General features: G+C 33.4%; 1 protein-coding gene across 2 annotated transcripts; it reads right to left on the bottom strand.

Annotated features, from left to right (window-relative positions):
- Nucleotides 1-202: 202 nt before the first annotated feature.
- Nucleotides 203-26,871, bottom strand: LOC144477012 (uncharacterized). 2 transcript variants are annotated; one of them, XM_078194396.1, is made up of 12 exons: nt 26,695-26,871; nt 11,215-11,277; nt 8,574-8,906; nt 7,739-8,033; nt 5,899-6,040; nt 4,388-4,581; nt 3,073-3,709; nt 2,032-2,189; nt 1,576-1,734; nt 1,367-1,493; nt 481-1,307; nt 203-349 (listed from the first exon to the last, which is right to left on the bottom strand). In XM_078194396.1, the coding sequence occupies exons 1-12, from the start codon at nt 26,727-26,729 to the stop codon at nt 203-205; spliced, it is 3,117 nt and encodes a 1,038-aa protein (XP_078050522.1). In that variant the 5' UTR covers nt 26,730-26,871. The 2 variants fall into 2 exon arrangements, with proteins under 2 accessions (XP_078050522.1, XP_078050523.1); XM_078194397.1 differs by having other exon boundaries at nt 481-1,301.
- Between the last annotated feature and the right edge of the window lie 692 nt (nt 26,872-27,563).

The raw sequence follows: 27,563 nt of genomic DNA, 5'->3' as shown, positions 1-27,563 counted from the left end.
AAATCATGTTATTTATTATATGTATTTAAGGTTGACATAAAGATGATGATATATTTTAAATCTTATAGAGTACTGTTACTATGTACTCTATTATAGTACTAGTTATGGCTATTACATTAATGTTTATGACATGAACATAAAATACATTTATTGTATTTTTTTAATACTAGAATTAAATAAATTATAATAACCAAAATGATAATTATTCTTTTGATATATCTAAGTCTGATAAGTCTGACAAGTCTGACAGAAAATTATCATCAGTTGATATCAACATCATGTTAATAGTTAAAGGGTCACCGAATTCGTCATCTATATATAAATCTTCAACAGTATTGTCTGGAACATCCTGTAAGAAAATAATTTCATGCAAAATAGTACCAAAATCTGTATTTAATATTGTTAAGTCTGGTTTAGATTTATCAGCTTGATATATTTATTACTAATAAGAAATTAATCGATGATTAATAATATGCTTACCCCTCTGCGTATAGGTAGCTTACCCAACGTTGAGGTATTGCATATCTTTAATTGACTCAACGCCGCAGGTAAAGAACGTCGCCTTGGTAAAGTGCTTTGGCGACACGATTTGCAATTTTTTGTCCTTGCCGCGTCAGTTAGGAACAAATCAAGTTTCGATTCTGTGGATTTTTCTTCATTTTTCTCTGGACGTTTTTGTCTCATGAAACTATTTCGTTCATTTTTTGAGGAACTACATACATTTTCCGAGGAATTTCCTAAATCTTCCTTTTTGATACCTTGAATGTTGTACAATTCGTACGTCTTGTCTGCTTTTATATCGTTAGAAGAACAATTTAATTCGCTTGATACTTCAAGGATAGATTCGCAAATAAAATTTCGGGTGAACGTCGCGCTGGATGAATGCGTCTGATTTTCATAGTTAGTGGTGTCAAAACTAACAGTAGTTTCAGGTTTTCTTGTTACTTCGCTGTCATCCATTGTACTACTTGTCACTTTGTTACTAAGCTCCGTTCTAAATAAAAACGTATCATCCGGCGTTGTCTTCTCAATAGTTTTAATTTCTTCACTATCATCACACGTTTGCAAATCGTACAGATTTTCGAACATGGCTCTGTTCGCTTGACTCTCTCTTATAGAGGCTTCGAAGTTCTCGTAATTTCTGAATGGGGATGGACAAGATACATCAGAATTGGGAGATACGCTTCGTACAATGTTTGTAGCACGTTCTAAAGCGTCTTTAAGGTCTTGTAGATTAGCATTCGTTGAAACGTCTACATCTTCCGACTCTGATATGTATCTCTCTTGGCTGGCTTCTCCCTCTGTAGCTAATAATTTGATTATTAATATTTATAAAGGCGTAAGAATATATATCGTAATTCATTACCTTGTAATTGCTTTTTTGCAACATACGTCTTGTTGCATTTCGGAGAGTCTGAATCCATTGTGACGTTTCTAGTAAAAGTCGCAGAATTACTTATATTGTCGTTCTCTGTACTCTGTGTATAATGTGCCTGGAATTAGAAAATTTGTAATGATGGCGATCTATTTTTCATCTTTCAGCTTTGACATTTTATTAGTTGTATTACATAATACCATTGATTCATCTCCATAAGATTTTCTCATTTTGGCTAAACAAATTAATTTCTCCTTTCTCCATAAAGAAGATTCAAAAAAGCTTTGTGGATCGGAATTTAATACTTGCGGCTGCGCTATTGCATCTTTAATGAGCCCTGGCATGTGAGCATAAGGCGCCTAAGACAAAGATTAGTGGATTCAATTTTTTATTTATGAAGAACATTTCTCTGATATCAGTCATCTGAATAGGTATAATTAAATATTCCTTTTGTCATAATTGAATTAGATTTTGTTACAATTAAAATATTATGGTTCTATAAATATATCATTGCAGACGACTCCATCTCATATTTTATTCTTGTTGAGAAAGAAATATATTTTTGGAATTTCGTTTCTGATTACTGTATAATTTCAAAATATACTTCAGTATACCATTCGGATCATTTACTATACGTATCAATGATAAAAGTGTACCTTGCGGTACTGATGAATTGACGATTTCATACAAGACGAATCATATTGACTGGTCGATTTATTGTACTTTGGTTGGATGCTTGTTTTGTGACTAGCTGGTTTATGAGGTTCGTAGGCCGCGTTTTTTGCTTGGACGGGTTTTTCCTTAATTTGTTGACCTATTAGAACATACGAATTCAGAAAAGTTTTAATTTTTGCGACCGCATCGATTTTCAAAATGAATACACTTTCAATTAATTGCCTTTATTATCATATAATTTGTTATCTTTAATTAATTGTCCAAAACACACGTTGCCTTTTAATAAACATTGAGTAGTTAAACGAATTGCTTTATCATCCAGTTTTCAAAAAACACGAATTTCTGTAACTGCGTGCGAATTTTAACAAGAATCAAGTATTATACGAAAACGAGAAACGTTAGAAAGGTCGTATTGGTCTAAAAAGATAGAGGAAAGTTTCCTGAATATGTCAGTATTGATATTTATAATATTTTATATTCCTAAATAGTATTAAATATGCTATGCTTAATTAGCGCTGGATTGAGGAGCCCAATTTTTATAATTCTGTAAATACTAATCACCGATCTATAAAGTATTTTTCAATAAAGTTCCAGGAACAAAAGTACCATTGAAATTGTTTGTTGCTAAACATTTTAAATTTAGCATGTTTGGCAAAGCGACACTCTACAAGAATTACCCAATGGTTATTAGAAGACAGATAAAATGTTTTAATTTGTTGAACAGTATAATTAGATTGCGAATTTTTGTGCAAAATGAAATTTATTTGTACCTAACGCAAGACATAGAAGTCAAGTACGATTTTCTTCCTTAAATAATTTTAACAAGTTATATTTGAATTTCTTTGAATCCTTTCACTGTTTTAAATTTCAGTTACCCGTTTTTGACATAAATGCATACAATCCACAGTCTACTAATAATGCAAAGTCTGAATGAATCATACAGATTGCTAAGCACTGTCATTCGTCAATCAGTATACGAATGATGAACTTTATTCTAATGATTACGTTCACATCATACGTACTCGAATATGAAGAATTCTGAGAGGAATCGCTCCCATAGAAGAAATGTTCTCTTTTGTCCGCCAAGTCTTTCTTCAGCTGTTTCAAGTTTGTCATAGCATCTTTGTAAGATTCATCATCGGTGGTGTCAATCGATGGCAACGTGCAGATCGAAGTGACCCAAGAGTCTGCACTGTCCTTGGTTTTCTTGTACGTACTATTCCACGATTCCAGGACATCAAGCGCTTCCTCATTTTGTATAGTACTTGCCGACTCCGACGTGCAATGCGAACAGTGGCTCTTCCTGAACGTGTTTTGCATGTTATAAAACGCATTCATATTTTTCTGAAGGCTCTCTTTCTTGCTATGTTTAACGTCATCGGCAAATACGTTTATTGGCTCGATGTGTGCTATCGTCTTTATGTTTCCACTCGGCTGGGCTAAGAATTTTTTAATACGTGGATAATGTCTCGCTGGTAGTTCGGAACTGTTTGGAACGGATAGTTGTTTCGCTGAAACGCTTTTTCTTAGTCTCGGACCGTCGCTCTTCGTCATTGCCGGAGATCTCGATGTCGGCAGCTTATACGTTTTGCTAGGGTCATCGTCGTTGTTGTTCGTTTGTTGATCGATGTAAAATGGTTCCTCGTCTTCATATTGCATCTGAATATGTTAGGATAAAATTGACATGTTTTATTATATAAATGCCATAATCTTTATAACGATAATCATGATGTAGAAACGTCTTCAAGGAAAAGATAAGGTAGATGATCCTGTTACCAATCATGCAAAGAGAGATTGTCTTACAAAAAACAGTAACTATAAAATTATGTTCTCATCGGATATTAAATTACATGTGTATCATTGATCTATCTTCTTGTTTCACTCAAAATTCATATATAAAGTGAATTTTTATAATATATTTAATAAAGCAAAAGCAATTGAATCGTTTTCGCTGATTAGCATATGATTTGATGATCTTCAAGGTAATTACAAAGAAACAGAAATTAAATACAGAAATTGCACTTGCATTTTAAATATAACAGAGTTGTGTAACACGATTTCAGTTTGGTGAAAAGAACAAGGAACATTTGAGCTTTCTATTATCTGAAGGTGACTGCAATTATTCTATACATCTATTCATGAAAAAATCGTTTTAAATTTTCGTCCAACGTTTAACTCATATATTTATGTATTTATCTGTAAAAAGTTCACGGCATTGCAGTAGCTCGAATTATCCTAATGGTGTTTAATACTTTGTCGTAGAGAGAAAGAGAGAAAATTAGAGACTCCCAAGTTAGTTTAAAGTTCGATTTAGAAAGCAGTTAAATGGGAACGAACCTCAAGTCTTTGAAGGAATCTACGCATTCGATTCATATCAAGTGTTCTTTTGTTGACATCGACTTGTAGTCCAGCCTCCAACAAATTATAAAGCAAAGGCGGAAAGTCAAACGAATGCAATTCGATTCCCTTTTTCCGTTGTACATACTGTCGTTCCACATCCACTCGGCTATATCCTTTCCACGGCACTTGCACTATAGATGAATAAAAAATCATTTCTAGCATTATTGAATCATACATTCTATGCAATACAATTTCATTTCATGAAGTTTACGGGGATGTATAAAAACAATTCATTACTTAATGTTCACTACGAAAGAGTCGTTTAGGAATGAAATATTAATCTAACAATAAGAAAATAATTTATTAATTGTAATTACAAAATAAATTTTAAAACTCACGTCGATTCTTCAGAAGATATAAAAGCAAAATGTTTTGCTTTCATAGTATAAATGTATATAAATGTTTTTGTTTAACAGTATAAATTCGGTAATGTACAAAACGGATTAATATAATAAGTTATTATGCAATTAGTTCAATTGATCCAGGATTTTAATCTGATTGCAGCTGTACCAAAAAGTAGAAAGTATTTTGCGGCTGATTGGTTATCTCGTTGGTTGCATGAACTTTGATAATTGAATGCATTTTCAGTTCTCTTGTGACTATTTGCGATCTTTGCGCATGTGAATTTATTTAAAAGTATTATAGAAATTGATAATAACGTTTTATTACAATTTACTATGAATTTGGGTGTAATAGAAAAGTACTCCCACGTGGAATCCATCGAAATCTGAGCAACAATTTCATTTCCTTAAGTATTCGAAACCTGTTTGATTTTTATGACAAGGTTGTAGCGGAATTTGTGGTTGTAATAGTTAATCTCGTAATAGTTCAGGTTCACCTGAGGAAATCTGTGAAATACATGCCTTGCATTCTAAACTTCGTTCGGAACATTTTAGCAGTTTTGCACGCCTTTCGATGTATTATAGATATTTATGAAATCACTATACTATTCATTTTAAACGATCATAGCATGATAGATACAAATGTTTTCTTTAATGCTCGCAACGATAACAATTGTAACATTACATAAAATTTTTACCGTTAACGTATTGCACGTCCCAAAACAATGTTATTAATTGATGTCTAATTGCTAATGTTGCAATGAAAAATAATGTACTTTAAAAGAGATAAACGAATAAAAATATGCTAATAAATAAATATCATGTATTATTACTAACACATTGGGTTTCACAGAAATAAAACATATTATGTTAGTAGAAATAAAAGTAGCTGATGGTAAAAAATGTCACTTTTGATAGAAGTACAGGATAAAATTAGGCAAAATGTTATTTTATAATGTCGAGACGTAGAAAAGAAAGAAGTCAATATATAGGAAACATTGAAATTGAAAATAACGAAAACTTGAAATTTTTAATTGTAAAATGTTTGTAATAAAAATAATAATCGAAGTAAATTAGAAATATGAAAATGCCAATTCGGACACTTACTTGTACAAATTTCCCAAATTAACATAGCGAGCCCGTAAACATCGCTCTCTTTTCGTGGTTCATAATCTTCGAAAAGTTCTGGCGCTTGCCAACGGAAAATTTCATTTCTTAACCGCTCTTCGTATTCCCTGTTCGGTTTTGGCTATAGTGAAATTACAATTGAAAAAAATCGTCAAGTAAAAATAATATATATAACATTGTGGTGTTACTTGAACAAGTACATCGAAACACAATACAATCACAATTTGAAGAAATTATAACATCGATAACAGTTTTTACTAACATAAAGGGAACAGATATGTAATTAGTCCTAAAAACGCGATTCATGAAAATGTTTAATTACAAAATTGACTTCTAATGTTCTCGATTATCTTTATATCGAATCTATTTCCTGGTTACACGCTTTATCGTATTGCCTAAAATTCTGAAACTTTCTCTATTGTGCATGGTTAATTATCTTATATATACTTTCACTGTATTCGACGTAGAGAACGCAGGAATATTATTGAACAATTTGTGCGCATTGTAATGTTACATTGCTTTGATGATATTAATTATGCCTGAAGAAAGTCGTGCGAACCGTGGGTAATTTTTCTACGGATGTGTAAACTTCGGGGAATTTGTTTGCAGAAATGCATATGTACACAGGTGCTACTGAATTCAATTTCCCTTTTGTTGGCATGTTTTACACTTCCTTTAGCGTGGCATGAATATTATCTTGCAGCATTTGTGACGAGAAATTGTCAAAGGATATTTTTATTTATGTATAAGATTAATGAATATCTCTGTATATTCTCTCGTCACTGCGTACAGTACAAATGGATTTAGAATTAGTTGAAGTGCGTTGAACGAGACTGTAAATTCGAATAAAATTAAACGATTTAATACATGATGAAGTTGAAGAAATTTTTTTGAAAAACGATAATATCCTTGAAATATATAAAAATGAATATCTGCTATACAGTTAACAGAATCGTATAAAACTAAATAACATTCATTGCTGATAACATATTTTATAAATATTATACTATATATTTTTATAAGAATCTTTCAGAATTTGTTTAATTTAAATAAATAGATAAACAAGCGCTAAATATTTTAATTTTACTAGGTACCCCCGTAGTCTTTTCTGATTGACTGTACGTGAAATATGTGCTAATATTACAAAAATGTGAAATACCAACGATCGTAGGTAAATCGGAAAATGTAATCGGAAAATAGTTATAATAAAATCCGTGAAAAAATATGTTCGAGACGAGTCGGTCGTCCAAAAATAATGACCACCGCACAGATATGGCAGTCCATTGTCTACCATTCACGTGAATCTCAATGGTTCCGTCGGTCGATACAATTAAGACTGTCACGGTACAGTGAATTTATTCAAAAATGAACATTTTGTGAGAAACAACGTCGACAATTTCCTGCTGCGAAGTACCGTTGGGTGCGCCGATGAAACGACGGATGTGACGTTGCACCCGCACGATTTCAACCGCTTCAGTACTATGCCAAATAATTGAAGTATCCGATCGAACACGAAATGTCGAATATCGTGATTAAATTTTGAATCGTATTTCTCTCATGTTTTGTCTACGGATTCTTCTCATTAACAGTAGCATGGTTATAAAATGTACAAAAAATAAATCTGCGATATCGACGTTCTGACTATGATTGCTCTTTCACCTCTCTTGCAGTTCGCAAACCGCAAACAAATTCGGCGCAACTAATCTACTGGGACAAACGTTCATTTTTATATCTGTTCTAAGTACTCTGTCAGGCGAATATCGAACGATGATTATAAAAGTGATAATAAAAGATAAAATAATGGAATTGATCTACTCACGTTATCGACCTGCATAGCCAGCTCCCATCCCCCGAGTTTCGCTATGCCGCTGGAAGCCAGATAGACGCAATGCGAGCTGATGGCACTGTGCACGTACCCGAGAACATGGGAATGTCTTAAAGCATCGGAGAGTCTTCCTACGCATTTCGCTATGCTCTGTATCGATATCCGTTCACCCTGTTCGTGTATGTAATGGTAAAGGGTGCAATCGACGGATTCGAAAATGGAGACTAAACCGTGGTCATCTGTATGCGTCATGCCCATCAAGAGTAACACGTTCGGATGTGGAATTTCTCTGAGTCAAACAAACAAACGAAACAATTACCTTTTTGATAATCTATTTTGTCCTAAATTCTTTCATGTTTGGGAAGGAAGTTGTTTATTGATTTATCTGAAGAATTAATATTTGAATCCTCGTACAATGGAAACCCGTTTCGGTAGTTTATGTGGTGATAAATTGGCATTAAATCGGGCTATTCAAGGCTTAAATACATAAATTATTGAACTAATTGAATTTTAGAAAATGACGGTGAAATTTGCAGTTTTAGGATTATTTAGACTGTTTTAGGAACTAATCCACTAGACAATAACCGAAATTCTTTTTCTTAATTATACTCTTATCAGTAACTTTCGGCTTTTCGCTTTGTTATCTGACCCTACAACAAAAGTTTAAAAACTGCCTTTCGTAGACCTCAGTGATCTATATGCATGTTGAAAATTTGATCAAAATCGGTTAAACCGCGGCGTGGAATCCATCTAGAGGTGGGACAGTATGGAAGGTCTTGGCTTTACCGGGGTTAATAGAAATGCGAGAACGACGCTAATTGATACTCACAGGAGTACGCCTAAATCAGCTTTCACTGCGCCTTTGCATTCGGGATGGACGTGTCTCTTGAGAGAAACTCTTGTGTTTTGCCACTCGGCAAAGATTAGTTCAAGATATCGGTCTTCCGTGCCCGCTATCCAACCGACTTCGAAAATCTCCGAAGCTGGCACATAGGGTACGCTACGTGAGAAACACTTGTTTTCTTGGAGTCTGCGTTCATTGTCGTATTTGTTGTTATTATTTTTGGCGACGAGATCAGGACTGCATGGTGCTTCCTTCTCCACGTCGTCCGAGCATCTTCTGCGGTCTATGAAAGCTTGCAGAGCGCTTCGGTACGACTCGCTGGAAGAAAGCGTTGTATTCCTTTTTTTATTTATGAAGGAAACCTCAGAACAGATTTACAATTTATGTGTACACATATTATAATTAAATTCGCGAGTTTCATTTTTTGAGAATAGAGGGAATGTGTAAATAGGCTGTTTAATAAATATATAGTGTCCTAATAAAAAACCCACTGTATTATTCAAGATGGCCGCAGTTATTATCTCACCCTGTATATTATTCATAATAAAATGAAATTTGGGTAGCCGAAATGACATAGTATTATAGAATGTTGTAAATCGTGTCATAAATTCTGTATCTCCCCTTATGCATTTTTATACCACACTTACAGCTGGTTATGCATAATAACGATAATAAACGGCCTCGAATAACGCCTTGAAATTAGTTCCAACGAGTGCGTTGTAAAAAATGATACAGTTCCATTTAAAACGTAATTTCGAATTTGAAATTTTTTCCTGCCCATCAACCTTTAAAATATACCCCTTCCACACCGTCACGTTTGTGATTAATGAAAATAATATTAAACCCTTGCATTAATAATCGGGGTGTAGCATAATTTTCTTTAAATAATATACGGTGTTATTAAATTGAAGCTCATGAAATAGTAAACAAAGAATCATAATACATATGTCCTTTCATTGTCAAGTTCACAGAATTTTGATACTTTCGCAACGAGTCTCATCCATTGTCATGATCAGATTCACGTCTAACACGATCGAGTTTTTTTTTCGAATATAGGTTAACTTTGCGTGTACACGTAAACTTTTCATGAAGTTTATAATGTATGTGTAGCCCTTATGAAACGACCGTGTCTTGTTTCTTGGTGATACGATATTTGAAAACCACCGCCAATCTGGCGTTTGTACACATAACTTGTACTTTGTGAAACAAAGACCACAAGAGAAAGAGCATTCTTAGTAGATGGCACAGTGAACACGCGTGCGAATGTTAATTTAACTTCTACACGTGAAGTCGAAATGCGAAGGTATTAATTTCAAACAGAAGGTAAACAGAAATAGTAAGACTACCCGATATGTCGATCGAAGTCTTCGATTAGAAGAACCTCTTATAGACGCTGTCAGTTCGCATTTTTCAGTTCTGTTACACGTTACGAAATAGGTTAAGGCGCTTACTGGTTTTATTAGAAAAATGTATCACTTACGACTGTTCGGAATAACGTCTTTTTCTCTCCTGTCGTTTTCTCATTTTCTAGACAAAGATAACTGTATCACGCTTGAACTAAGAATCTTAATTCACCGAACTTGAAAACACGTGAATACTACTCTACTTACTCTTCCAATAGATCGATTGTCGAAACATAAATCGTTTGCGTAAACTTATTCTCATTATCGAAAATCTCTTATTGTGATTGGCAGGACCTGAAGTTTGGACATGTTGAGCAACCAATTATTTCAATCGAATACTTTAAAATGCTAAGATTTGTTAGCAATAAATTGCTAATTAGTTTTTGTCGGTGATTTGATCGCAAATTATGTAAATTTGGAAACAGTGTTAACGGTCCAATTGAACGCGGGAATCCTGACCAACTCATGCGCACACATACGAGACAATTTCACGGATGTCGATTGACGGTGGGGAATGATTTCCCGCGGCAGGTGCGGTCATAATTATTGTTATTTTATCCTGTTCAGTGAAGTTCAACGTTATTACAATGGACAGGAACTGAATCTAACATTGAACCTTCATCGCAACAGCCGAGGACTTTTGGATATACGTAAGTAAAAATCTTTATTCCTTTGATGTAAAATTTGATTTCGTCGGAGCGAACTATGTATCAAGGCTGTCTAAATTGACGCCATTTGAGATTATAAATCTGTTTCTTCATGAATATTATACCGGTTTTTTACTACTGGTTAAATTTAGATTTATTCGAGTGAAGCAATAGCATGACTCAACAATTACAAATATTAACTTTTATTCAAAACTGCAATCTGCACAGGTTAATTTACCGGACACGGCTGTATTTAGAGGTGCATTGCACTTAGATATAATTATGAACAATGCGAGGGTACACTCACTGTTTCTTTTATCTGATGATATTTAAATATAATATAAATTATTGATTTGCAAATCGAGTAGGAGAAATTATATCTTTAACGCAATTAAAGATATTTATAACATTAGAGTCTTCGACGAGGTAGCGGCTAAGTGTCGGTAGCATCACAGTGGTATACATATCGTATATCGTGTTCACAGCTAAAAGGTAAATGCCGGCGACAGATGAAAGTACTTCTATCACAGATACCACGCGTCGAACTATTAATTAAGATGATTATATTTGACTTACTTGTTTAGAGCACACTGCTTCTGTGCTAAATTCCACCCGTTTCGTTCTCGCTGAGTAATGTCTCTGTTACAAAAACAAATAAAACTTAAACAAAACGGTAATAAAAAGAAATAAAACTGTGAAATAAAACTATTAAACAAAACTTTAACAAAAACAGGCAAAGCTATTAAACATCTTAACTGTGAGGGATTTACGATTTTTTCACTGTTAGGTTGATAGATAGCATAGTTTGTGTTCGTTTAATTTAGTACCCTAGGGTCTCCCTACGACCCTAGCAAAATTTTCCGTGTACCGATTTTTATTATTCCATAGCAGAATAATTGCAAATATGAAAATGTTCTAATTTCTTTGCAAGTTTTAGGTCTCGAATGATACATTTCATAGTTTTTTTGGTAGTTAATGTTATTAATCTATTTTATGTTTTTACACATAAAATATTTGATTTTTTTCTACAATATGCATTAGTTGAATAATTTAAGCAAATGGCGCAATTGTTTAAACATTAAGTCTTTGAAAATAAATTACAACGTGAGACGAGGTTCGTTCAGAAAATTCTCTCAGCTGATTATCTGAACAATGAATTGCACTCTAGTTAATGGGCAAAAGTGACTGATTTAAATTGATTCAAATTGCGAGGAATTTTCTCACTGCCCTATCTTCCTGATTTAATCAGATGATACTATAGTAATTGCACGCCTTAGTTTTGCATTGATGAAAAAGTTTACAAAATACACATTTCAATTTTATCAAAAATCAGAAATAGATAGACATAGATTATTGCTGTCTCTGATTAAAAAATTATTACGCGAAGTAAATAAGCTACAGCAATTTTACAAAAGAAACATGAATGTTTAAACATAAATATTTGTAAATAAAATAGCAAAATGAATAAAGTATAAATTATTCCCCATATTTTGTTTATTATTTTGGAGTAATTTTACTTAAGCATTGAACATGCAAACAAATCATTATTCACGTCTCGCGTTTAAATTATCAATTACGTACTATTGAATAACTATAACGTATAATGAAATCTCAGATAGGAGGTAGGCATTTCGATTGACCGTTTCAAATTTTTTACCTTCGAATATAAATTCCATGTACATAATATGCCGTGCTAGTACAATTTAATTGCTGGAAGAATTTCGTTTTTTTTCTATGTAGAAATAATTATGAACGAAAAATTAATTAAAGAACCGATAAAAAGCGTAAAGAGTTCGGAGTAACATGTTGGAAAATAAACAAACGTTATCTTCGCCGACGGTCACAAATTACAGTCTCCTATCAAAGTTTATCACTGCTGTATTCGGTAGAAGAACTAATTAAGACTTTCCACTTTGCATTTGATACCGACTAAGATGTTAGTTTCCATCTGTCTGCATATAGTAACCAGACATCTCCATATATTACAGTCTTTATTTCAAATTTAACTCTCGTAAAATCCGTGAAGCAGGGAATCTCTCAACGTTTTTATTCCTTCAGTAATGAAGACTGAACTATACATACATAGATGTACATACGTATACAAGTGGCACAATTGCTTCAATTGGCCTTACTAATATTTACATCGTCTTTAATATGGTAGTTGATTACAAAAGATATTAATTACAGTTTTTTGCTATCAATAATATTTATCACCTGTATTGTCATAACTTTTTCTTTCTTTATATATATTTTTACACGTTGGGTAAAATTGTGGTAATCAATTACTAATAATTGTAAATTTACCGAAATTAAAATCTGGTACAAAATCATAGCAGAAATTTACAAATGTCAGGTTATTTGACTATAAACAAAACTATGTAAACTTGATCTTGAATATATTATACTAAATCATATCAATACTAAATATCTTCTCCCAGGAGACGAATACGATGCAAAAAATAGTTTTTTCAGATTTTTTAAGCTCATTGATATGTTTTAATTGCATTATGCTATATTAATATAATACTACTTTAATGTCAAGCTGCATCCATTGTTGTATTACAAAATACTTCGTTCCATTTTAAAAAAAAGTAAAATTGACCTTTATGTAATCGTTACGCGTTTATTTATGAAAAAATTAGTAACGCCATAATATACCTTCCTTCATACCATTCGAATCTCTTCTGAAACATTTTTCTCTACGAGTAACAATAGTCACGCGAATCAAGGTGATAATACACGTATAATAACCCGCCCTGCATCGATGGCAATGTTTAGGTGGACCACTCTGTATATTTTCAAATTACAGTGACACAGTTCATCGGCGAGTTGAAATTGGGGCACACTATGTGGATCACGCGTATCTCGTCACCGTATTTCCTGTTCCTCGTGCTAGAAAATAAGGAACTAGCAACGCGAGTTTTAATATTAACGTAACTAGTTCGCCATGAACGAAGGATGCAAAATCTGGACGTGAAAAATGACTGCATGTACGATTTGTCCTTTTTGCATTCTGCGGTCTGCTCTGGTATTTAATGCCCACGCCTAATTTGCGTAATCTTAATTCGAAAGAGGCACAGATATGATACCTGGAGCACGTATCATTTTTATATTAACAGAGATATGCCTGGACGTAACGAGATTACGGATAGTGGCGGAACAAGATTTCAAGAGTGAAATAGGCGTCACGTTTCTCCTTAATCAAAGAAACTTTGCATTAGATTAGGACGATTTTAAAAATAATTATTGTCAAGGAAGAATTATCTAGCAACCATTAGAGATGCATATGTTTTAAAACAATGCACAGTGGGGTGGAAACTCGTTTACCGTGTCCAGTATTATTTTAACGTTATTACGAGGTTTAAGGTCATAGTATAGTAGGTCGTTGATTTTGTCTCTGCACCAGCTATAATATTATAAAATTAATTATATATTGATGTTAAAAAAGTCGAAATTACTACAATTGTTCATAATTATTTCTAGTTTGCACAAAAAATAAATTTCCAAGCTAGCACTTTGAAGCATTTTTTAAAATTCCTCTTACGGTTCACGTCGTATTTAACTTTAGATTGTTCATACAACGCACGGTGATCTGGCTAAGCAGCATTTCGTTGTCAAGATTCAATGTCTTAAGTTTCATATCTTGAAAAAGTTTGTTTTGCTGTAAACAAAATCATAAAATTGAAAGTGTAATTAAATGTTTTCTACATCAGTTACAGAATATGAGAAAACAGGTTTCAATAACAATTTTATATGCATATTAAGTGCTGCACTTGAAGTATTGAATCTAGTCTGAATCATTTTTCAATCCACATACAAGTAGCAACAAATTTATAACGATTCAAATATAACCTTCTGACTTCTTTAAATAACATTTTCTCCTATTTTTTTAAATAACCAAGTATTTATGTGGACAGAGTTCTTGGTACACACTGTATATGTCAACAGTATTTCAACACTTGAGCGCTCATGATCTGATAAAAGATGTTCCCAACAGAAGTTGGTCACTATTTACTTCTTTACAAATTAAACTATACAAATTTGTAAGAAGACATTTTTTTCATATAATAAGCTGGTCACCTCGATTCTATGTTCGACTCGATAATATTCTAGCTAGTATCGACACGAATTCGTCGACGCGTTATATTAACTTTAAACCTTGAAACAGCGCTAAAGTAACTTTGGCCACGATAAACGGGTTCCAGTCCGCTGTGCGTTAATCGAAACATACTTATATCACCATTAAACAACTGAAATATAATATCTGCTCACGCGCATTAAAATATAGCATAAATCTGCATTTCATCATTATGTAGGAAACAAAATTAAACTACTTAATTGCAATTTCAATGTTATAGTTTTCCATCTAGAACCGCGGTATTTGCTGGAAAAGTTATCTGAAAGATCTAATTTTGAATTTCGTGATTTTAATGGAACCATCATTGAGAGAGACAAACATTTTGTGTTAATATGAGACTCTAAACATTGAGTTTTGGCTATAAATTACCGCTTTCCAGTTCACATTGCAACGCGACAACATGATAATCACCGGACGACTGATACAACTTCATTTATGGTTCAAATGGATATCACGTCGTCTGTTGACTCCGCTCGTTCATACCGAGACGTAGCTATTAACGGAGAAAGCATACACAGCGCATTAGTATGCCTAATAAACCTTTATTGTGCGCTCGCGAAGTAACAATTTACTCGACACTATTCTGAGACTCGCGTCGCCACAGTTTCATTAGTGACAATTATATTGCAGAAAATCGTGGAATCTGCGAATGTCATCGTTGCGAGCATCGCATGTAACGATCTGCGTTTCAAGAGATATTTTTAAGAAAATTAAGGCTATATACAGTGTTTGCTTATTTCTATTTTCTATTATTTCTAATATAGAAATATACATGTACAATGTTATTGTAAGATTTTGTTTAAATATCACTAAAAATGTAAAAGTTATTTCGACTATTGGGCATCTGTATTAGGTATAATTATCCACACCACTGTATTGATATCAAATGGTACAAAGAAAATCCACTCTTTCACATTTGTTGCTCTTAATACAACTGTACTGTAATTGAAATAAAAACTATCCTAATTCATAGAGCAACAATTAGGAATTTTATGAAAGAAATGGTTCAGAAGCGACACGTTTCATGTATAATACAAGAAACTGTATCGTTTAATTAGTCTAATAACTGCTTCTGATATCATCATTCTTTAGAAAAGATCATCAGTCATTAAAAAGCTTAATTGGCTTCTGGTAAATAAGTATTAATTTCTATCGCAACAAATTCTAGTTTAAATTGGATAATATAGCATTAGAATGTGTGTTATGTTTCTACATTAAGACTAATATAATATAATTCAGAAAAGAAATATCAGATTGTTAAATTATGGTATAATGGTACAATTTTATAATTTTTCTTCTTTAAAGCTGACTGTATGTTGCTAATTTTATTGTATTTTATTTTATAGTATTTTTATGTATAAGCAGATTGCCGATTTACGATCCATAAGGTAATCAACGAAGATTAATATTATCAAATTTAACGTGAATGCAATGTCATTTTTCAATCGATTTTTTTTAAATTGCAAAGTTTAGTCAGCGATGCAGGTGATAATTAACACCAGGTTAATAAAAATGATCAGTTTACACTTTCTTTCATAATTACTGAAATTATAGAAACTTTCTGTGAGAAATTTATTGTTAAACTTTTTTTTTACTTATATTCTTGAGGAATATATTACAGCGGAACTATTTTGAGCTCAATTAATTCAAGTCATTCCATTAATCTCTTTATTCGAACTAAATTCACCCAATGCACTACTTTATTCTTAAGGAACTTTAATTAAGGAACTTTCCTAGAAGAACGAAACTACATTAACAACCTAACATTCCCGGAGTAACCGTTTCGTTTCCTAGCTTTTATTCATTTAGCTAATCGCTCATGTAGTAAATAAATACGAGATCTTTGCATAATAATTAGGATAACTGAGAAATAGAAAGCACCAGACGTTCGTCCTTTTTCTGTAATGTTTTATGTAGAAAGCGTACGGCGAAGAGGAACTTTTATAGTCTACACTATAATGAAGGTCGTTCTATCGTGGTCGGGCTAGACTGACTATAGTTAACGGTCCACCTGCGCTCACCTTCAAACCGATAAAGACTCTATTCTCTTCGAGCATAATTAACCTGCCTTCGACACACTTGACATTTTTTTGCCGGGACACTTTTAGGCATAGAAAAGAACCGAATTCACTGAGAAACTCGATTTAACTACGATTTCGTCCGGTCTTTAATTGTACTGTTAAAACGGTAATTCTCCTTCACGGGCGAACAATCCTATCCCAAGTAGTGCATAACGAAAGCGTTTTACTAAATAAACTTTTTTCAGTAGCACAACGTATACACAAACCGTACTGTTTTCCTTACTTCAGGGATTTTTAGATTTGTATACTTGTTCACACTGTGTAAGCGATAACTGGATAGCGAATCTTGATGCAATGTAAAAATGATCTTCATCAATCGCAACGAACACGAGTCAAATAGAAATTCCTTTCTTCTTTTTAAATTCTTTTCATATCTTCACTGATTGAAATTTCACCTGTTCATTTCCATTATAAATGTACGTTGATATTCACTAGTGATCAATGTTTTTTTCTGAGACTGTAAACTCTTTTTTCGTGGTAAAAGTAGAGGATAAATAACAACAGTTTTGTATCATAGAACTTAATACTTGAATGATAAGAAAAGTTTTCTATCATAAAAGTTAATGTTACGAATATACGATGGATTTCTAGTGGTTAAAAATAATCTGCATTCTTGTCCTAATAATTTTAATAAATTCATAACGATGTAATAATATCCTTAAATTATATTCTGCGGTTCTGCCATTTTGCTATTCGACCACTCATTTTTATCATGAAATAAATGTATGGACTCCGACAGCTCAGTTGAAATTAAGTTTCTTAAATACCTTCATTTTCGAAGATTCTACCATGCCTAGGCGGTGTTAAGTTGTTACGACGGTATGCCATTGAACAAATTAGTTCTGAACAATTTCAACGTCGATCAGTCGTAAGTTGTGTTGTTATTGAATTCAAACAAATCGGTTCACATCACAGAACACACCACTTTCACAAAACAATTTCACAAAGATTCTTGCACAAGATTCTTCGGTGCAGATATTTTATTCGAACTCCATTGATTGTTCACAAATGTCGAAGTTTTTAATCGTTATTTATCTTGTAATTCTCGCAGGTGAATCTCGATAACATAGAATCCTGTGCTATTAAAAAATGCAAATCCGGATGTCGCGAAATTATTGTACGGTATATACTGAGCTGTAGAGTATTTCATTTTAAGGAAAGTTTTATTGTCGCTGCATGACAATTAGGAGTTTTACACAATCTTGTTGTGTATTTAAAACGCGGAACACCGCAGATGCTCGGAAAAACGTTCACGTGCAACTAAATTAGACGAAAACCACGATAACATTCATGTTCATAGTAGCGCTGGAGGAACTAGCGCTTTATTGCAAATCATCAGAGCGATTTAGCAGCGGTGGGGACCGGTTGCAACGACGTCTGCGATAAAACATAATTCTGTTGTCAGTGTGTTACGTTATAGGTGAAGGTCACGGAGATCGCGTATCGTGTTAACTGCTGAATAATTAACAATATTTTCACAAATTGGTGAACATCTACGGTTCAAGACGTCACTGGTTGGATATTACTGAAAAGTCATTAAATCAAAATCAACAAAAGATGAGAAAACTAAAACTTCAATCGTTTTAATGTGTGCTAATCATCAAAAAGTATTGTGTTATTATATTTCTTTTTACAATATCACCACTAGTATTCTTTTGCTAGATTATTTAGTTAACATAGGGCCAGTAATTTCGTTAGCACCGTAACTAGTCTGCGGATTTTATGCATTTATGAGAAAAATGAGTAGATCCGATTTAGAACTGTGAAACCATTTAACGAAGTTTAAGACAAGATTGAATTGCGTCCAACTCATTATTAAGAAAATAAATAAATGAATGGCTGTTAAGCTCTTGAATATTCCTGTGACTGCGCACAATTTTTATTTTGCATAAATAATCGCTGTGTAATAAGAACAGTCAACATTCAGCATTATTGAATTTTTATTCCGGTTAACTAAAATATTCATATATCAATTACTTGAATAATGTCGACATGTTAATCGGTGTATTGTGGACTTGTGAGAAAACTGTGTAGGAGAAATCAGTTAATATATTGTATTCGGTCTAGTAAAGAAATTAAAGAAAGAAAGAACTTTCTATTTGATTTCTATTTGCTGAAATTCGCGCAGAAAATTTTTATTTTCGACGAAGATCCAATTTCTGCGTATCAGCAGTATACATCATAAGCATCGCGACCTATGCACAGTAGCTGGGAACTACCTATATTGTATACGTTTCGCAATTTTCTCTTCCATCAGTTTTCCTTGTAGTGCAATTACGCGGTTATGTAAAGTTATTCTACATATTCGATGTATTTTTATCGGAACTTTCAATTCCAATAATGCCTTGTGAAAGTGCTGGCATTTGCATGGTTAATTGGAGCCAGTAGCAATATTCGATAGGCGCCGCTAGACAAAAGTGAACGACAGCTCTCACATTTCCATGTGATAATTCAGATCGCACCGCGACAATATTTTCGCGATGCAAATTCACAAAGAATCGCGCATAGATCTCGAGCAAAACGTGTTCGACGTTTGTCAATTTGTTCACCTATTATGCGATAATTACACCGCGAGAAGTGAGTGAGAACAATTTAACACAGTTGGCAAGTTAAAACAATTGATGAGTTACCGATGTATAGTTTCCAACTTGTTAAAGTTATGAATTCAGGAATTAAATGTCTAATCTGTCCCTTACAAACGATGCAGAAAATGTTTACTTTACATAAAGATCTAGAGATAATAAATGCGCGTTTGTGACACTAAAAACTGTTAAAAGTAATCAATTCATGTGTTTGCATACAAAACGAAATTTCCTGGTTCTAATTTGCGAAATCTGAAGATGTGTTTGAGTAAAATAAAACAGTACTAAGTTCAATCATATTTCATCACGTTTAAACGATGCTGCATAAGTATAAGAATTAAAATTGAAGTCACAAAGAGCAAAAAATACAATCTCAAAAAGAATTGCAATTTTTGTGCTTAGCAGAGAGTTTACGGATCAAGAAATATTTATATGCGACAATTGTAAAATAATTGAGGACGAAATACAATCGTGTCTTATTTTCAATTTATTAAACTGATTCATGAAGAAAATTAAATTATCATTAAATTCAATTTGTTTAAATTCGTTAGAAGCGTTCTTGTGATCAAACGACTAAAGTGGATCATTTTATTCGAATGTAGAATAGAACATGGAACAATTATAATAAGTGTCACACGCGTGACACGTTTAACAACCGTAATTATCATACGCATTGTTATAACGCAGTGAGAGAAATACCTATTGGTTTGTCGCGACTGTTTCGAACAATGCAACGTCTCAGTTTGTTGGACACCGGTTCCGGAACAGATAAGTTCGTAGTAACAATGACAAATTTTCAGACAGTCAGCTCATTGTTACACACTGGATAATTATTTCCCCAGTTTCTTTCGCTAACGAAGCCCGTGAAAGATGGAAAACAATAATCTTCCTTCGAATTAACGAATTGTGTTTCTCTTGTTGCTAGAAAGCGGAGTCGAGCAACATTGTATTCAGACGACGGGTTAGGAATAAACACTAACGTATAAAATTCCACTCGACACTATCGAGTAAATAGCCAAACAAATGCAAATTTATCTAGATAACAATTTATCTGAATAAGACTTTATTCGAATAAAGAGTTGTGCAAATAGTTTATTCGAATGACGATCATTCTTTACTCTATTTATTTTAATTATTCTTTATTTATTATTCGTTTAGAATAAAAAATTATTCGAATAAACAGATGGAATGATTTATATAATTCTATACTATGAGCGAATGATGAATAATCGTTATACGATTGAAATATTCGCTAAAAAGAAATCATTCGGATAATAATCTTAGACAAATAAAATTCGAAATAATTCAGATAATGCTCAATTCCGTTACATATTGATTTTAAAAAATTAGACTGAAAGATTAGGATTAGATACCCTATTATAGAATTAATAATAATATTAATAATCAATTGTAAAATATTAAAATTAAATAATTCGACGGCTTTATGTTGTTATTAGAGATACTAATAAGAAATACTTTTTGCAAATCTTTAACATAGAATATACTACTCACGTTTCATGGTTTACAATTAATATCGGTTAATCTTATGGATTATGTGAAAGTGATATTAGGTTGGAAACTATGAAACGGGCGTCGCAGCTGAACGCAGACTAAAGAAAAACGCCTGTTTCATAGTTTCCAACCTAATATTTCGGAAAAGGAATTCCAACGCGCATATCTACATACAAAATAGCTTTCCAGAACTTGAATAGTTCAAATTGAAATAAATCCAGTAATAATCAAATATATAGAATATCTGTCTAATCTCTCTCTCTCTCTCTCTCTCACTCTAAAGTGAGACTAATGATTATTACTAAAACGACAAACTAAATGATGTTTTGATGTGTTACTTACTCGTTGTCTTGGACCGACTTCGACAATTCTAAAACGATCAACAAAATGACTTTCACTTCGTGAAAAATCTGCGGAATCAATTCCTCCATTCCGTTTTGCTATCGAGTACCAGTACTCGTTTGTTGCGTGTCACAAAGAGGAATAACGTATTCGACGAGACATTATTCTTTGTCGCAAATTTGCTTCCTATTTGAAGGTCGGTTTAAATTCTTTTTCTGAATGTGTACATTTACCTGTTTTACCGTTACAATAAGAATATTTTGTGTTGACAAACAGAATACCAAAAGTAGAGGGAGCGTTCCGAATTGGCTTTGGGAAGAGGTTCACTTAGTAACACAATCATCGAAAGGGGGAACGGACGCGATACTGAGATCAACGTCAGATCATACGAACGCGAAGAATTATGTGCGCGCTGGTTCACACTTCCGTTAGTTGCATTGTTAAGTAAATCCCTTCCCTAGTAAACTCCGCAATGCTTCTCCACTTTTTTGTACTTCGCCTAACAATTGTAGTAGTAGTTTCACTGCTAGCTTTAACCAATGGCCGATGATAGCAGATGTTGAAAAATCGTCTAAATAAACATTTCGATAATTTGACTATTCACATGAATATTTAACATCTTAGTACTAATTTCATTTGATAACTATTGCGACGTTGTCACAGAAATTACTGTGGTAATTATTCATTTTACATAATTTACCAGCTAACAATTACAATGAATTTATATAATCGATCATTTAAAGAAATGATGGAAAGAAAATGTTAAATGAACTGTTTCTTTTATTTAAATGCTACTTAACAAGTTCGTGCACTACTATTACATTTGGACTTGGGTCCATTAGGAGTATTAGTATTATTTAACTATACAGTTATTAACAATGAAAATTTTCACATATTTCACGAAAATGCATAGCAAAACTATAATGTCTACAAAGAGTAACTTAATAAGGCTGTGCAAAAATATGATAGATGAAATTACGAACGTTCCTAAACTTGCTGTATGATATTTTTGACAATGAGATTCGTCGTTCCGAATATTAAATAGTGATTACTGAAATTTCTCTATGGAGAAAATTCGCGAGACGTGTCAGTACGTCGAGATAAACATTTTAAGCCTGGACGCTATCATCGCTGATGATTATAGAGGTCGTAGTACTCTCGAGGTTGTAACCAACGCGAATTGCAATGTAATTAGGTTCGCGACTCTTTAAAACAAGCCTTTGTAAATAGACGATCCCGTGCTGCAGCGACAACTGCGACATTAACAATCCGACAGTTGGCGTCTGATGTGCTTACGTATTCTACTTTTCGAATAAACATTGTCTTCGAATGTCCCGTCGAGAAATTATTGGAACAAATGTATTCCTGTTGCAATACAGTCTATAAGAAATTGCTAACAATATTTTAGAATGACCCAAGAATCATCCTTTATTTAAGCAAATAATCTCTCGTGAATGTAATTAACATTTATTTTATAAAGGGGAAAAGTAACAATTTGAAATAAAAATAAAAAATAACTATTTAAAATAAATAAACAACGCTGAAAGTGATAATGAACAAAGATGAACAAAAAGGTTTTCTTTGATGAGATCTTCAGAAAAATAATTAGCAAAATAATAACCAACGAAATGGTTTTTTAAGAGAACATCGTCAAGCTGTGTTTACATGTTAGCTTCATCATCAAAAATCTTATGAAATAGGCTTCCGGCAAATGAAGCGTTAAAACGATACGTGCAGTCTCGCGCAAGCAATTATCATTATTTTGATGACTGAGAAAAGTTGTATCTACAAAGTTTTCGTAAACGTACCGTACGGACAGTTGAATGTGTCGCGCACGTAATACCATGTATCGAAAATGTAACTTTTCATAAATATGCGGGGCGATTATGAAACAGCCTTAAGTCATGCATTTCAAGATAATTCGTCTTCCTTTAGCAACGCAGCTGATAGTTCAATTTCCGACTATTTCGCCAGATCGGCTAGAAATTATTCTAAAACGAATCGATGCAACACAGCGTGAACGACGAATTAACTTAATGGAATTGATCACAGAGTTTTTAAAAATAAGTTGGAAGTAATCGCATGCACGATAAACACGTTTGGCAATCGTATTTCTAAGCCAACGGTTAATGCTGGCTTCACAATAACACTTTTCAAACATACCTGCCTACGTCACGAACCGTTATCGCCGAGCAATTGAATATTTATTTTCGTAGACCGTTGATTTCGTAACGTTACGAATCCCGTGAAAAATGTACAACTAGGAAACCCAAGTGTTACCAATCTCGTGTAGTTTTCGCGTTTTCAAATCTACGTACACTTCATTATCTATTTATAAATTAATCTTGTTTCGAATTAAAGTATTATATTGTACTATATCTCTGATTGAAGACGTTGTTTATTTTCACGTATTTACATTATCGCATATGTCAGTAGCTATGATGAAATAAACTGGTCGTAAAAGCATGCTATAAATATATCAGAAAAATGATCAAATAAGTTATCGTAAAATAAACTGTAATGATAAAATACAAAAATATAATACAAATACATTAGAAATAATTACCGAATAATTTATTATACAATTATATTATAATTATATAATGATAAGTTATTGAATAGTTATTAAATAAGTTATGAAGTAAACTGAAGTTATAACACACGCCGCAAACGTATCGGAAAAATAATGATTAAATTAAACATTTCATTTCAATTAATCAGAAAACATTATCGGATAAGTTATCGTGAAATAAACTGTGCTTATAAAACTATGCTACGAATATATATATATATCAGAAAAAATTAATGTTGGTCTGCTACTAGCAGAGTTGCTTCGACTTTTTGTCGAGGGCAATAAATTAATATGAATGCAGTTCCTGTTTTTCTAAGTGGGCCTTTAAATACGTAAACCGTTCGCGGTCTGATTGCCACAGCGGAACGTTAATTAGCCAGATTTTTCGAAGTTTCGTTTCCTCGGTTATGGATAACCCGACAACACTTTCACGGATTGATAGCGCTATCGATCGGTTATGTTATGATCGTCGGCTGAACCGCGAAGCATTTGCGGGACATGAAATATGCGATGGAAAATAATGCTAATAAGAAGATTTCCAGCGTATAGAAGAAATTCCGCGATAGAAAATGCTAAGGATGCTGCGCAACGATAACGGTTTCACGAAATAACTGTCGGCGAAATAAGAACAGACGTCACTGTGCATGCGCCTAGAATCCATAGAATCCATTCATCTGTGATTTATGAATTGACTGTACGTTGTAATAATTGATGACCGGGCGGCGGATTTTTACGTAAAACCAAACGTTTTGGTATTACTTGCAAGGAACAGAACCTACATAAAAATGTACTTCAATCTTTCCGATGATCCCGATCCATTGACGAGAATATATTTTTATGTAAAACCAGAAGTTTTAGAATTATTTGCAAAGAACAAAACCTAGATAAAAATGTACTTGAATCTTTCGATTATCTCAATCCATTGACGAGAATATAAGAACGTTTTTAAATTTGTCCAACGTCTTTATTTCGTCGTGCTTCATCTAGTTATCTATCCCATAAATGCATTAAATGCGCAATCTATCAACGACTGTAAATATTTTGTAGGAGGGACTTGTCCTTCCGTTTCTAACAACAATCAACCTTTTACAGTAGCAAGAACACATTTCGCCGCGAACGTTATTGACACAATCGTCTCAAAGTCGCGCAGAAGACGCCGGCTAACGACGCATTACCTGGAATAATTTTCAGTCACTTGAACACTAAACTAACCGTTCAAATCATAAACAAATGTTTCTACATTTGTTTCTACGTCCACACGAATTCTACGTTTCGCTGTGCAATGGACGATTGCAATATTACCAGGTTCGCGCATTCGCGGCCGACTCAAGCTTTTAACACTTTGACCGTCGCGTCAGTCGTGCACGAGCAGCATAATATTCTTTAATCAGTTTTTACTACGATCTGCTAAGTAAAGCAAACTTTTTTTGGGATCTACAAGAACAACTGCTGCCATAGATCTCGTATTTCTTGCTTCGACTTTCTGTTAACTCTCCTGACCTGTTAATTATATCTTGACCGTGACTTTGTTCTTTATTGATTAATATATAAGAAATACATAATACGTAAATCACAGGAGATCTGAACAGTGATAGTTTGTAAATCAGTTCTTCGAAGTAGGAAACAGACTTTTTGTCGTTGTCACGGCTGTAGATCGTCCGTCGAAATGATCGTTCTCACATCTCATTTAAAATCGTCGCGATTGTACTTTCTTATAGGAATTTCTGGTAAAAAATATCGAAATGTGTTAATGCCTAATTGCCTACCGACGATGGCTTTATAATTTTTCAAAGTCTACGATCTACGATATACTTTTCCATGAATTGTCCAATAGAATATTTAAATCGTGTAGCGACAAGTCATGTCCGTGAATATAATCTAATAATTTCGTTTGCGATTATTATATAAAAAAGGAATTTTAATATTCCGCTTAGTATGTTGCAATAATTTGATGGAAACATCGTGAAAACCGATGAAAACAAACTTGGATAAAAATATTTCAAGTAACAAATCTAAATATTTGAAAATACTATTCCTCTTAACTGTATTACATGCTTCGTTTAAAATAGTAATCTATTTCTGTATTTAAGGAAATACTAGTTGAAATGCCTCCATAAATTTTAGAAATATATGATAAGTATTTAAAATACGTATTTTACGGTATGATCCCAAAACATTTTATTGAAATGAACATTCTCTATATTGCGCGTGAAATGAAATTCTTGAATATTATTTTCATAAAATTTAGCCGACAAGCATCTGCGAGCGCCTCTTCACATTCGTATTTACATTTAAGATGTATATCATTTCATTAAAACGTTCCATTAACATCCGATAATTACGAGAAATATCAAAAAAGCTTATTTCCGAAAACCGTATGTACTTTTTCTGCAGGTTTACTTTCTCTCATACATATTAATCGTAGGAAATAAAATCTCAAATAATTAATAGAAATTCAGATACACGAAATACTGTTTTAAATCATTATTTCCAGTATATATCAAGACAATATTATTTTAATTAATAATTTTCTTCACGTATGTACTCGTAATGTACTCTTCCCGACGGCGTCAAATAAATCTTGAAATATTATTTCACACAAACCAGAATATCTTTCAAATATGTTTAACCAAGTGAGATACAAACATGGGCCAGCACCAAATGTCGCGTTCAAACAGAGCACGCAACAATAGAAACACGCGCGCACACACACGCACACACACTCATCACACACGATTAGGTAGAAATCCATGAAACTGGATGAAAAGAATTAACGGTCTATTGCAATAATAATAGAGAAATAAACGTGGAAAAAGAGAAAAGACTTACTTTCGAAGCCATTTGAACATTCCCATCATGCCCATCGCGCACGTGGCGCATTGGTTGACAGCAAGCAGGTAAGACTCTGCTAGCTGACAGGCGAGCACCGCGACACCGGTGATCAATGTGATTACAAGCCTGCTCGACAATGAGATACGCCGATCGAGCCGATCGGGCCGGTCCGCTTCTTTTTCGCGACTGACGACGGGCCGTCGAGCGCCGGTCTCTGGTCGACACTTCCTTCTGACACTTCTGACAACGCGACTGACCGGCTGCCAACTCGCGTTCCTACTGAATCCGATACCTTGCACGATCGCCGCCCCACTACCGATGTCCTGGCCGAATCTCCTGTGTCCTCGGGTCCTGTTCCTTTCGAAATTTCAAACGGCGCAAAATATTGTTAGTTTATCATCGACGGAGGACGCCGAATCGTGCGTCGCAACAAGACGACGTCGTCGACGTTTGGGGAGGAAATTACGCGGGCACGGATGGAAATTATTCGAAGAAATATTTATCCAAGTTAATTATACAAATCAATTCTTTTTAGTCGAATATTATACAGCTTAGTCGACGAACGATTATTCGTTACACGTTATTCCATCTATTTATTCGAATTTACAAATTAATGTGTAAGTTTTTAATTAATTCAACTCATTTCTAAAATTTCGTTTATGAATTGATTCAATTCTAATTGTTTTTATAATTTTATTGTTAAATTTCAAGTTCGTATTATATGAAACTATTATAAATGTACAAGTTTTAATTCTTTTTTAAAAATTTAATGCAAGATCATGTTTGAAATTTAATATTAATATCAATATTAATTTAAAGAAATTTTTAACAACAATTGAATATCTATTTGATAGGGTCGAAGAAAA

The sequence above is a fragment of the Augochlora pura genome, chromosome 11, assembly GCF_028453695.1.
Source record: "Augochlora pura isolate Apur16 chromosome 11, APUR_v2.2.1, whole genome shotgun sequence".
NCBI lineage: Eukaryota > Metazoa > Arthropoda > Insecta > Hymenoptera > Halictidae > Augochlora > Augochlora pura.
This window is presented reverse-complemented; position numbering and strand designations above follow the sequence as displayed.

What these genes read in the sequence shown, in the direction of transcription:
- LOC144477012 (XM_078194396.1), bottom strand. Translation starts at nt 26,729, where the DNA reads ATGGGCATGATGGGAATGTTCAAATGGCTTCGAAA. An exon ending in CTTATGGAGATGAATCAATG is followed by an intron (nt 1,494 to 1,575) that starts GTATTATGTAAT and finishes TTCTAATTCCAG; the next exon opens with GCACATTATACACAGAGTAC. An exon ending in TGCAAAAAAGCAATTACAAG is followed by an intron (nt 1,308 to 1,366) that starts GTAATGAATTAC and finishes TCAAATTATTAG; the next exon opens with CTACAGAGGGAGAAGCCAGC.